Source organism: Gambusia affinis, linkage group LG04 (genome assembly GCF_019740435.1).
Source record: "Gambusia affinis linkage group LG04, SWU_Gaff_1.0, whole genome shotgun sequence".
In the NCBI taxonomy this organism is placed as follows: Eukaryota; Metazoa; Chordata; class Actinopteri; order Cyprinodontiformes; family Poeciliidae; genus Gambusia; species Gambusia affinis.
Window position 1 is genome coordinate 17,655,387 of NC_057871.1, and position 13,634 is coordinate 17,669,020.

The following is a 13,634-nucleotide window of genomic DNA, read 5'->3' on the forward strand; positions in this document are numbered from 1 at the left end:
TTGACCTGGTTGTCACTGCTTTTCTTCAGAGAGGCCCTCTTGAAGAAAGAAACAGAGTAATACAACAAAACAGAAACATTCTTTAGGCTAAGATGAAATAAAACAATAAAGGTATATAAGACAAGAACATTATATAGGTAAAACTATAAAGCTACATGGAACAACAAATATTTGATAATAATATATACAATTTCCCCAACAGTAACTAAAAGAACATTACCCAAATCACAGACACAATTCCAACCGGTGACACCAGGTGCACGGCCATCGCCGTCATTGCCACTCACATACCAAAGAGACTCCCAGACGAGAAACAAACAGAACCCCTAGCCCAGGAGTCTCAAACTCCAGTCCTCGAGGGCCGCAGTCCTGCAACTTTTAGATGTGCCTCTGCTGCACCACACCTGAATAGAATAATTAAGGCTCTGGAGAACTGATCTACACAAGGTGAAGGTAATTAAACCATTTCATTCCAGTGTTTTGTACCTGTGACACATCTAAAAACTGCAGGACTGCGGCCCTCGAGGACTGGAGTTTGAGACCCCTGCTAGCCCATACTGGAGTATGGGTGAGGAATCTATACTGCTGTAGTCCTTGAGATTCACTGTCGTGCAAGTTTTAGATGGAACCCTTCTCCAATACACCTGATTCAGATGAATAGCTTCTTTACAAGGCCTCTGCCAAACTTGATGGCATGCTTTAATCATTTGAGTCAACTTTGTAAATTCAACTTATTACACTCAATAATAATAGCTTGTTCTATCTCCGGTTGGGCTTTACTAAATTTGTCATGTTCAATTCGTATCAACAACAATCCTTTATGTTGTTCAAATGTCAAGTCAGGCAGCATAATAATGGGTTTAAGTGCTCTGGGTTCAACATTTAGTCGCTCCTTAAAACAAATATGTAACCAAAATAGCCTTAACATTCTATTTTGAACATCATCCATCTAGTGAAGTCATTGGTCATTGGTGTGAAGGTCCAAATAAAGGTACAAATATTTTGTAATTTCATCATATTAAAATCCTTAAATTTCTGACTCAAATGACTCACACTGCTGTCAAATGTATCTGTTTGGGATAGTCAGAGTGGTTGCTCACCTCCAAGAATCCATTCTGTAGAATATGCAACCCAAAGCATATGGTGACTCAGGTAGACAAAAAGGCTACTGCACTGATGAAGACTGGCTTTCTTTTAAACAAAGAGGTAGAATAATGGGACACTGGTTTTGGTTTTAAAAGGGATACAGTACTGTTGTGTTGATGTATGTGGAAACATGTATTGATGTAAATGTCTGAAAAGAGAAATGTCACAACACAGCTGATGTTCTAACAACTGAACACATGTGAATGTATTAATTTATCATTTGGAACTGTCCCCACCTTCCATCTTCATACTTGCACTTTCTGTTGTAGTGAAAGAACTGAAAGAGGCTTATTGTGGTGCTTCATTCAAAGAGACAGGAAGTCTTGAAGCAAAACACCCACTTTTAAAAACTGAGCAAGTCACAACAGCGAGATTTTTTTTTCTTGCAGCAGCTTGTTGTGAAACATGGCAGTTTAGAAAACCACTTATGAAAAACTGCTCTTTCCCTTTTTAGAGTTCATAAAGGAGGAACCACCGGAAGGAGAGGGAGCTTTTGTATTTAACAGTCTCCAGAAATAATTTTTTCAATTTACATTGCTGCTACTTTAGAAACTTGGGAAAAAAGGACCTGAAATTGTAACTCAGTTGCGGACCAAAATTGTGAGTACAAGTCTGACTTCTCTCCAGTTTTATTGTGGGTTATTATTCTTTAAGTAATATACACTTAAACCTTAAATTATTCATATTTCTACCAAAATCAGATTTTAGATTGTTACTGTCAGGGATAAGAAAATTTTGGGTTTACCTGTATAAATGAATTATGCTGTGAAGATATATGGTTGTTACAAATTTGTAATAAGATTCAAGATTTCATTATTAAGGACATGCTGTTTCATCTTAACTGTCAGATGACACATTAGACCTCTTCTCTTTACAAAACACATCATATAAGATATCACATATTTCATATTAATGCATATTAATGTAAATGTATTAATGAATTGAATTAATACATATGTGCATATGTATATCATTGCGTGCTTTACATTATGTTAGTTCCTCTGAAATGTCAGAAAACAATAGTTTTGCCACATGACTTGATGAGATTGACTTTTTAGTTGAACTTTCTGCAAACATGCTATAATTTATCAAGTGAGACAGATTGTTTTGAAAGTTTTTAAAATAAAATCTAAGTGTTGAGGAAAATGTTGAGTTCACAAATGCAGCACATTTGCAATACAGATCAACTGAAGAACTTCTTGAACTGTTTTAACTCTGACCTTAACTGTGCAACCTCCAGGAACTTGGACAATAAATCTGTCCAAATTTTAAAAGGTGCAGTCAAAAAGTCCCTCTCACTCTGCAAAAAATGAAAAACTATTAGGAAATGTCAGTCAGCTGTAATACTTCATCATAAATAGTCATTTTTTTAGCACAAAGGAGGTATGAGTTTGTGTAGGTAAAGCTTCTGCTGTTAGATGATTTCTTCTGCCCAAATCTCAGTGTGTAAAGCAAATAGCCCTGATAGACAGTTCATGGATGACCTATTATAGCAAATCAATAGCATATGTTATGCTATTGACTTGTTCAGATACAAGATGTATTGTGTAACAGTGATCAAATTTGAAAATGACACGAAAATATCACTTAGTAATGATATAACAACAAATAACAGTAAATATGCAACAATTAATATCTAAATTATAAATAAAGCCATATCCAAAATAAGAACTGGGTAAACACCTGCTGTTTCAGTCTCTTTCCAAAGTTTTCAGACACCTTGCATGTAGTACATTTTGCCATGCAACCACCATATACCGATATATTGTTGTAATATAGTCTATTACATAAAATAAGGATGAATTAACAATGAGTAAATGCTTTGGCAGCCATTATCTAAAGAAAGGAAAGCACTGTTGTAACACTAGAGCAGTCCTTATTTGCTTTACAGTAGAGCTGACTCCTGCTGTAAGAATGTCATTATGCTCAGAGAAAAAATCTAGAGGGGGATGTGAATATTCAGGTATGGAAGCTCTCACCTTAAATGGAAATGTATCATAACCTTCCTCTCGGGAATTTAATTCACAGATGACTTACAACAATGCCACTTCACTCTTTGGAATATATTAGTGTGTGTGCAGGTGTGTGCGCGGGCGCAGGTGTGGATGTGTGTGTGTGGGTGTGGAAGAGCATATTCTTAAATACATGATGATTAAGATAAATAGCGTCCATGTAATTCAGCTCTAATACTCTTGTCAGCATCTGCCAGCTATAAGTACGGCAGCTGAGCTCTAAACCCTTTAAAAGCAACACTCCTCCTCCCTAACCGCTCTTTCCTTCTTTTCTCATATCTCATCTGTTCCAGCTGTTTTTACAGCTCTTTACATAATCTATCGCTCTTTCTCTCTCTGTTTGAATCAGTTTAAGCATCTTCTCCATTCAGACATTCTTGCTTTTCTTCTGCTGTTTAATTATTGTTCCCTATTCCACCTGAAACATGCAGTTAGGCATCTTACTCCATCTGTGTTACTCCAATCATGACCTCTCTGTGAATTATTTTTTATTCAAATGCATGCTCAGACCACTGATCTGGATGTAAAATTATGGATTGAATCTTGGTTCATAAAGCAGCCTTCTCAGTTAGTGGAGCCTCTGGTGAAAATTGCAAAATGCCTGAAAAAGAAAAGTTCACATCAACAGTACCAGAATCTAGGAGATTTAGAAATCCCAACATGTTATTTTGAGCGCTTTTGCAAAGTGAGGAAAAGAAAATAATAAATGGCACATTAGTGCGACACCTGTAGGCAGCCTTGAAGATTCTCGCTGTATCACTTACTCTCTTCTCTTCAGCTCATCTCTTTTAGGGGGACTTATTTATCTGTTTTAGATAAATACAGAAGACCAAATGATTTTCATGAGATTTTGATTTAGGATAGCCTATCCTCTGTGATGTCAATGTGGTGGCACCCAGGTTGTTTGTCACAGTTCCTGTTGTTTTCAACTTTTTAATGATTTCTCCTTTGACTAAATATATTTAAATTAAAGGTTAAATTCTAATTGTTTAAGATATGCTTTTATTTTAAATATTTTTTCACCAGGAGAACCAATAAGTGTGAAGGTTTCCTAACGCAACCTGTTACCTAAACATTCTAACTAAAGATTGAGTCAAATCACCATAGCCTCAAACTAAAGAAAAAGAAAATTGTGAAAGTTTTCTCTTAGTTAATACTGACCGTATTTACAAAAAAGCCACTACACTGTAATTATGAGTCCAACAAATATCAATATGAACTTATCGAAGGAAATATGAATCCAGAAAGGAGGAAGAGAACAACAGTTTGTTGGAAGGGAATGGCTCATGGGAATGTAGAAACTGACCCAGGCCTAATCCTGGTTTGTGTTTATTCTCTGAATCTTCACTCTGTAATATTCTATCTAAATTAGAACTACCTTTGTGATAATCCCATGCAGTGACCTACATTATGCAAAAGCCTCTGTGTCCACCAGAGTGTGAAAAAGACACATAACTGCAGTGGTGGTGATGAGATGGTTAATCAAAATTTATATCAGGTGTAATGAAATGCGATCACTCAGAGAGCAGGTCAGATGTTCAGAGGTTCAGATTTGAAGTGATCCTAGAAAACAGGACCTGAAGAGCATAATCCTACTTTCTCACTTCACTGCTATTCATGTCATCAGTCCTATCCTGCCCTCTGGTGGCTGGAAGTAACAGTGGTAAGCAGCATTGCGATCCTGGTCTGGGCTCTTTCTAGATGGAATTTGCATGTTCTCTTCATGTGTACTTGGGTTCTCTACCTTCTCTCTCACAGTCCAAAAGCATGCAAATTAATTGGTTAAACTGCCATGTGTGTGCATGGTTGTTTGTCCTGTGTGTCTCTGTATTGCCCTGTGATGGACTAGCAACCTGTCCAGTGTGTACCCATTTTCTCTCTTGCCTAATGGCTGCTAGTATTGGGCACCAGATCCCCTGTGACCCTATAGGGATAAGTGTGCATCAATAATGGATGTTCATAACATATAACACAGTCGATAAGGCTATCAGAGTAGATGAGTGTCATTAGAGGACTTTAAAACAAATATTAAACATTTGTTTGACACAATAACTAAAAAATAGACTATATAGCCTCTTGTAGATTATTGTCACAAATTTGCCTTCAAGTCATCAAGCAACATATGGTCTGTGTATAATGCTTGTTGTCATTTATCATATTTAAGGCACTTTTCCACAACCTAGTAGCTTGAATTATGCAATTTTACCCCATTTGCATTCATCATACCAACATTTACATGTATTATTTTTGTTACAATCAAATGAAGCAAATCCCTCTTAGTCCACCAAAAACACAAATAATATATTTTTTAGATAGTTAAATATTTCATTTTTGATATTTTTATGCTAATTTAGTAATAGGACATAGGCCATCATGCAAACAAAAAAAGAAACATGTTAAGCAAGCTTTTTATTCTTTGCAGATAAGGTGTAAAATTGGATTCATCCTTAGTATCACAATGAGGACAGTATGATATGTACGACAAAAGTATAATCTCAAAGAAGAGAGTGATGTTTTAGCTAGACACCATCCCATTTTCAACTTATTGTCCTGTTTGATCTGTTTGACTGCCTCCAAGGTCTTTAGAGAGTAGAGGAAATGGTAGTTGTGCACCAGGAGACTGTTAGGATGAAGACTTTGGTGACTTTGGTGACCCTGGTTGTGCACAGCTCACATCTCTGGTACTACTCCGCCTCATGTAAGCTTGCAGGTTCCTACCCGGAGTCATCAGTCCACCCTCCTCCACGAGTCCATCAAACACTGCTCCCAGACTCTGTCGTATTCTCACGCAGAAGTCGGGGCAGCTGAAGGCGTACAAGACGGGGTTGAAAACTGGATTCAGAAAAGCAAACGTTGCAGACACTGGAAGGCCCTCTTGCACTAATTTGTATATTTTTCCATTATACTGGGCTGTCATTTCTAGGATGCAGAAGATGTGATAAGGAGCCCAGCAGAGCACAAATGCTGCAATCACAGATGTCACCATTTTGGTAAAACTTTGAGACAACAGCCTCTGACATGATGGACTGCAGATGACAGGAGACGAGTTGTTTAATGTGGAGTTAGATGAGGAACCAGAAGTCAAAGACTTGACGCCATTTGTTTTAACCCTTCTTGAATGTGCATCATAGCTACGCAGAGACAGCATATTAGCCAGTCTGCCGGTACTCTGCTTTGTCCTTCTGAATCTGTTTCTCAGGCTTAGGGCAATTGTGATGTAGCTCCCTGCAATGATGACTAGAGGGAAGAAGAAAGCTAACAGTAACTTGGAGATGGCTGTTGCCCCCTGCCTCAGATTACAGTCCATTTCTAATGAATCTTTACTGGATAAATACAAAGCAAAATTATGGTAGCATAACTTCCTCCCATCAGTCTTCACAATCACTGAAAAGAATACGGAGTAAGGTATGGTATTTATCGCTGCCCACAGCCAGCCAAGTGCGCACACCTTCCAAGCTCCCTCTGCCGACCTGTGATTCATACTCCACACTGGGTTGGAAACTAGAAGCAGACGGTCCAATGAAATGGCTGCCAGCAGGAAGGCTGAAACAAACATGTTGAAGAAAAATATGGAAGTTTGTACTATGCAGAGTGGTTGTCCGAACTCCCAGCTTTGGGAGTAAAAAAAGTAGAAAGTGAAGAACGGTAGGGTCAGGGTGGCCAGGAAGTCAGACAGGGCCAGGTTAAGCATCCAAATGGAGGCCACGGTTCGATGCCTGAGGCGAAATCCCAAAACCCAAATGATCAAGGCATTTTCCAAAATTCCCAGGAAGGAGAAGATGCCATGGATGGAAATCACAACCATGTTGACTTGTGTGTTGTTTATATTGTCTTCTCTCATCCGCTTCAGCAGTGGGCAGAATAACGGACCCTCAGAGACATTGGATGTGAACACCATGTTGAACATCAGACGGCTGAAACAAGAAATTAGACAGATTTATGAAATATTTAAACTCATTGTATGTTATAATTAGAAAGTTGATTGCCAGGTTTGCAGCTCAGCCGTACACTTTTCATTTCAAATGATGGTTTGAACAGAGCTCTGTGAGGAGTCCAAAATTTGAGATTTTATTTTATAACCTACCGGTAACTCTTATCTTAAATTTCACCAAAATTTGACCCTGACCTGCTTTGTGCATGGGTCTTCATGATGCTATTTAATATTCTCTAAAAAAAAAAAATCTCAAAGGCCTTTAAAGAACAGCTGAGGTTAGATATAATAAGACGCTGTTTACTGTTACTATAGAGGGAGTCTGCTGCTCATTTTGATAATTTTATGATTTCAAACAAATGGAAAACCATAAATTATTATTCTTTACACTTAACAATTATGCACTACTTTACGTTGGTCTATCGCAGAAAATCTCTGTAAAATATATTAATGCATGTAGTATTAATATTAAAATTAGAGACAAATTCAAGAAATATGAATAGTTCAGATAATTATAAGCACATTTGTTGCAAAACTGATTAATTTTGTTTTAGGACTAACATTATCAGAAAGAGCTAATTAGATTCAAGAAATAATACATGTAAACGGTAGAAAATGTTTCATGAAGACAACTGACTAATTATTGTTGTTTTTCCTGGGTGAAACACTTTTATAGATTACTTAGTCTACACTTTTTAAAGACAAATTACAACCCTACTGCACTGTAAACCCCCCTATTGCATGAAATTAAGTTAGCATTAAAAGATCTAAACGTACGGTGGCCCTGAGGTGCAAACCACTTCAACTTTAATGAAGCACAATTACAAATTACAAATACACAACATTAACGAAGCACAATATGGACTTTTCCAAGCTCCGCCCACAATTGACCTAGAAAATCCCAAGTGGCCACAAGTCTCACAAACAAAGCCTCATGGCGCATTGTTTCTATGTAAACATGGCGTCTTCCACTTCGACTGATTCTCTGCAGTGTATTTCTGACTCCATTAGTGCATCATTTCTACCGCATTTTCACAATATATCAGCTACTACAATGGAAAGAGGAACTAAGAAGTTCATGTCATCTTTTTTGGATGAGATCAAGGTGTTTCAGCCCAACATTGTGATGACCACCTGCTTTCCATGAGTAAAAGGCAGATACACACACCCTCTACATCAATATAGCTGTGGACAAGATCACCGATGCCTATTGTTCTTGCAAGGCTGGGTAATTCAGGCATTAGTTATTTTGTAGGTTTAATTTTGAAATCAGTGGGTGTTTGTGAACCTTCCACGCACCAAGTAGAATGGGCATCAGCCAATGAAAGCGGCCCCTACGGTAGGGTTCATTAAGGAAGCACAATTACAAATCCAAAAACACAACATTAATGAAGCACTACAACATTAACAGAACGGAAAGGGTATGTCCCAGTTGGAGACCTGAGAGATTGCTGATTGGACGACAGTGCTTTTGAAACGGAAGTTTTCGCTTGAGCAGGTCGGCCCGTTGTAGCGATACGTCCCCCGGTCTCCGCGCTGCTCGCTAGATTAATGTACTTTCAGTCCACTTCAGGTTCGCTGTTATATCAAACAAATTATTTTCAGCTACATAAATTATAAGAAACACAGTACAGACAACTGACGTACCTAGTAACCATGTTTGACCACAGACGAACAGCGACTTGGCTTGCGAGCTTCTAGGTAACCATGGCAACAATAAACAAACGGCAAAAGCCATCGTTACAGGTTTCTCTTTGCCTCTCCCGCTTTCGAAAAACTACACAGTATAAAAAAAAGTTGGCTAAGCTAAGAAAATAGTCAGAGTAGTTAACTGGGGCAATTTAGTTACAAAGGAAATATTTCTCTATTGTTTAGAAGTTTGTTTCACCACGGAAATGCACAGTAGCTACTGGCCACAAAGTCAAGAAATTCTGCTCATAGATTTACGTCATTATTATCTTTAATTCTTACCTGTGAAAGGAAAAGGCAGTGGGTCAACTTTGGACTGTAAACCGTTGAAACTACCCCACGCAGCACGTTTTCTCCAGCGCCACTTTCAAGCTGGGGGTGACGTAAGTAGGACTCATAGTTTACGCATTCATGCCTATTGTCCAATCAGCGATCTCACAGGTCGCTGATTGGATACCCTTTCCGTTAATGTTGTAGTGCTGGTTAATGTTGTGTTTTAGAATTTGTAATTGTGCTTAGTTAATGTTGTGTTTGTGAATTTGTAATTGTGCTTAGTTAATGTTGTGTTTTTGAATTTGTAATTGTCCTTTGTTAATGTTGTTGTGTTTTTGATGAAGTGGTTTGCACCTCAGGGCCACCATATAAAATAAACAATGTGACAGAGACTGCAGGAGATGAAATTTTTACAACAGTATTCTTGAAAGCAGACATCTTCAGTGCTATGTTCTGACTTGTTTCCATCAACAATCTCTGGGGATTAATTACAATCTGTACAGAAACAATGACCCTTTCAGCTGGTTATAGCACTGAAAGATGAAGAAGTTGTCTTTGGACTACAATTCGTCTTGATCTGTGGGACTTTGATTGTGTGTTTTGGTTAATTTTGGTGTTTATGTTATGCTTCCATGTTCCCTGTGTATAAATATTTTCACCCATTACATATTAGTTAACTTTCAGCCACTCGCTTTTTTTCAAAGCAACATGGTTTCTAATCAACGACCTGTCCCTTGTGTCAACTCTTCAGCTTAGCTTTATTGTAGTTTGTAATATCACACTGTTGCATGTCTCCTAGACCTTGTGATTGTTATGTTATGATTTTAAGTAGTTTTTTTTTCCTCATTTTTCTAAGTTAATAGTCTTACTGTACCTTCTGCCTTTTCTCTGTATTTGGGACCTGCTCCTCGCCATTTTGTGACACAATTCTAGTGAAACATTTAAAACTACCTTAAATATTACAGGACAGGTGAAGTAATCTCTGTAAAACCTTTATGAACTGTTATGTGGTTATCATCTCTTAAGAGTTGAGTTACTGCTATAAGTGAGTTACTAATTTACATTTACCTGGTAACAAATATGTGAGAACAACAATGAGCATTTAAAGCCCTATTTGCATGTTTTACCTTGCGCCATAGGGAATATGTTGTTTTCTTGCTTCAAAATACAATAAACTTATATTTAATTGTTGAATCAACCATGATGCAACATTTTTTACATGCAGATCACAGCCAGTGGAAATATATGTAGAAATAGCTGCTCAGCAGGTTTAGGAAAATGTTTGATTGGTATGATGCCAGTTAAGATATTACAATGATTATTGTCAAAGATATAAATTCATTTTAAAAGTTTTCAACAAAATGTAAATAAAAAACAGCTGCTTGTTTTTGTTTTGTTATCATTTGAAAGACGCCTGTCATTTCCTTTTGTGAACCAATTTATTAGAAGCTACAGGTATGCATGACTTTGGGATAACTGTACATATACAAGCTAGTACTGATTAACTCCTCTATTATACTTTTCAAATTAAAGTTTGAACATGAACGCTTTAGCGTTTCATGGTTTGAATATTCCTCACAACCAAACTCACACACTCAGTCACATCCTGCCGACTGGAGGAGACGTACATAAATTATTTTTCCAAGTTAGCACATGAAAAGACTTGAGTAAACATTCATCAGACATTCAATAAGAGCAGATGTGACTAATTGAATTTAAATCTCTTTAACAATAGAAAATTAGAAATAAAGTGTCTCTCACACTCACTTCCTTGATTTCTAATACATAATATGGACAAATAACTATTGAGAAGATTTATGAAAGAAATATTTTGGATTCCTCACAGTTCCATAGTTCCACACAATAGAACCACTACACTGACTGTAAAACTGGAACCATTTTTCACCGGCTAACAAGAGTGTCAAGATATTAAAAGGTGATTTATTTCAGTATTCAGTCTAATTTAAACAAGATCACATGATAAGGTTTTTATATGTTAGATGAACTGACTATGATTATATGACGTTTATGTAATTTAAAAGCGACATCCATGTAATATGTATGTTTCAAAAGTGCTCCAAACCATAAAAGCTTAAATGTATTATATGAACAGAATATCAGAAATCTTTCTCAAAAGAGAATTCCAGCAGAAGCATATGATACCACATTAATATGTACATCAATCTACTATTATTATACTAAATTAACAGCTTAGCATCTCATTCTATAAAATGAACTAATCTTTATAAACTCAAAACTCACTAAGCTGTTTGTTACACTCACTTATAAGAGCGTAAGGCACTGGATCCTCTCCTGTGCTTCTTCTTTTTGTCCCCCACATACACTCATTTCTCCAACTCTATTGCCTTCTGGTGCCCTCCTGTGCTGGAGACACCCACCCTCTGATTCGCGTGCGCAGGTGTTGATGTGTGTGTGTGTGTGTGTGTGGAAGAGCATATTCTTAAATACATGATGATTAAGATAAATAGCGACCATGTAATTCGGTTCTAATACTCTTGTCAGCATCTGCCAGCTATAAGTACGGCAGCTGAGCTCTAAACCCTTTTAAAGCAACACTCCCCCTCCCTAACCGCTCTTTCCTTCTTTTCTCATATCTCATCTGTACCAGCTGTTTTTACAGCTCTTTACATAATCTATCGTTCTTTCTCTCTCTGGTTGAATCAGTTTAAGCATCTTCTCCACATTCTTGCTTTTCTTCTGCTGTTTAATTATTGTTCCCTATTCCACCTGAAACATGCAGTTAGGCATCTTACTCCATCTGTGTTACTACAATCTTGAGCTCTCTGAAATTTTTTTTTTATTCAAATGCATGCTAAGACCATTGATCTGGATATAAAATTATGGATTGAATCTTGGTTCATAAAGCAGCCTTCTCAGTTAGTGGAGCCTCTGGTGAAAATTGCAAAATGCCTGAAAAATAAAAGTTCAAATCAGCAGTACCACAATCTTACACTAGGAGCTTTAGAAATCCCAACATGTTATTTTGAGCGCTTTTGCAAAGTGAGGAAAAGAAAATAATAAATGGCACATTAGTGCGACACCTGTAGGCAGCCTTGAAGATTCTCGCTGTATCACTTACTCTCTTCTCTTCAGCTCATCTCTTTCAGGGGGACTTATTTATCTGTTTTAGATAAATACAGAAGACCAAATGATTTTCATGAGACTTTGATTTAGGATAGCCTATCCTCTGTGATGTCAATGTGGTGGCACCCAGGTTGTTTGTCACGGTTCCTGTTGTTTTCAACTTTTTAATGATTTCTCCTTAGACTAAATATATTTAAATTAAAGGTTAAATTCTAATTGTTTAAGATATGCTTTTATTTTAAATATTTTTTCACCAGGAGAACCAATAAGTGTGAAGGTTTCCTAACGCAACCTGTTACCTAAACATTCTAACTAAAGATTGAGTCAAATCACCATAGCCTCAAACTAAAGAAAAAGAAAATTGTGAAAGTTTTCTCTTAGTTAATACTGACCGTATTTACAAAAAAGCCACTACACTGTAATTATGAGTCCAACAAATATCAATATGAACTTATCAAAGGAAATATGAATCCAGAAAGGATGAAGAGAACAACAGTTTGTTGGAAGGGAATGGACCATGGGAATGTAGAAACTGACCCAGGCCTAATCCCGGTTTGTGTTTATTCTCTGAATCTTCACTCTGTAATATTATATCTAAATTAGAACCACCTTTGTGATAATCCCATGCAGTGACCTACATTATGCAAAACCCTCTGTGTCCACCACAGTGTGAAAAAGCCACATAACTGCAGTGGTGGTGATGAGATGGTTAATCAAAATTTATATCAGGTGTAATGAAATGCAATCACTCAGAGAGCAGGTCAGATGTTCAGAGGTTCAGATTTGAAGTGATCCTGGAAATCAGGACCTGAAGAGCATAATCCTACTTTCTCACATCACTGCTATTCATGTCATCAGTCCTATCCTGCCCTCTGGTGGCTGGAAGTAACAGTGGTAAGCAGCATTGCGATCCTGGTCTGGGCTCTTTCTAGATGGAATTTGCATGTTCTCTTCATGTGTACTTGGGTTCTCTACCTTCTCTCTCACAGTCCAAAAGCATGCAAATTAATTGGTTAAACTGCCATGTGTGTGCATGGTTGTTTGTCCTGTGTGTCTCTGTATTGCCCTGTGATGGACTAGCAAACTGTCCAGTGTGTACCCATTGTCTCTCTTGCCTAATGGCTGCTAGTGTTGGGCACCAGATCCCCTGTGACCCTATAGGGATAAGTGTGCATAAATAATGGATGTTCATAACATATAACACATTACGATAAGGCTATCAGAGTAGATGAGTGTCATTAGAGGACTTTAAAACAAATATTAAACATTTGTTTGAAACAATAACTAAAAATTGACTATATAGCCTCTTGTAGATTATTGTCACAAATTTGCCTTCAAGTCATCAAGCAACATATAGTCTGTGTTTAATGCTTGTTGTCATTTATCATATTTAAAGCACTTTTCCACAACCTAGTAGCTTGAATTATGCAATTTTACCCCATTTGCATTCATCATACCAACATTTACATGTATTATTT

At 37.2% G+C, this 13,634-nt stretch overlaps 2 protein-coding genes across 4 annotated transcripts in view; one reads left to right on the plus strand and one right to left on the minus strand.

Moving 5' to 3' along the window:
- The first annotated feature begins 1,608 nt into the window (after nucleotides 1–1,608).
- Nucleotides 1,609–13,634, plus strand: part of vwa11 (von Willebrand factor A domain containing 11) — a 92,522-nt gene continuing 80,496 nt past the window's right edge. The window contains exon 1 of the mRNA XM_044115139.1: nucleotides 1,609–1,746. The gene's annotated coding sequence lies outside the window, so the exon portion shown is untranslated. The remainder of the gene's footprint in view (nucleotides 1,747–13,634) is intronic.
- LOC122830095 (prostaglandin D2 receptor 2-like) lies at nucleotides 5,551–9,166 on the minus strand. 3 transcript variants are annotated; one of them, XM_044115163.1, is made up of 4 exons: nucleotides 9,061–9,166; nucleotides 8,737–8,786; nucleotides 8,530–8,667; nucleotides 5,551–7,072 (listed from the first exon to the last, which is right to left on the minus strand). In XM_044115163.1, the coding sequence occupies exon 4, from the start codon at nucleotides 7,063–7,065 to the stop codon at nucleotides 5,782–5,784; it is 1,284 nt and encodes a 427-aa protein (XP_043971098.1). In that variant the 5' UTR covers nucleotides 7,066–7,072; nucleotides 8,530–8,667; nucleotides 8,737–8,786; nucleotides 9,061–9,166; the 3' UTR covers nucleotides 5,551–5,781. The 3 variants fall into 3 exon arrangements, with proteins under 3 accessions (XP_043971098.1, XP_043971096.1, XP_043971097.1); XM_044115161.1 differs by lacking the exon at nucleotides 8,530–8,667; XM_044115162.1 differs by lacking the exons at nucleotides 8,530–8,667; nucleotides 8,737–8,786.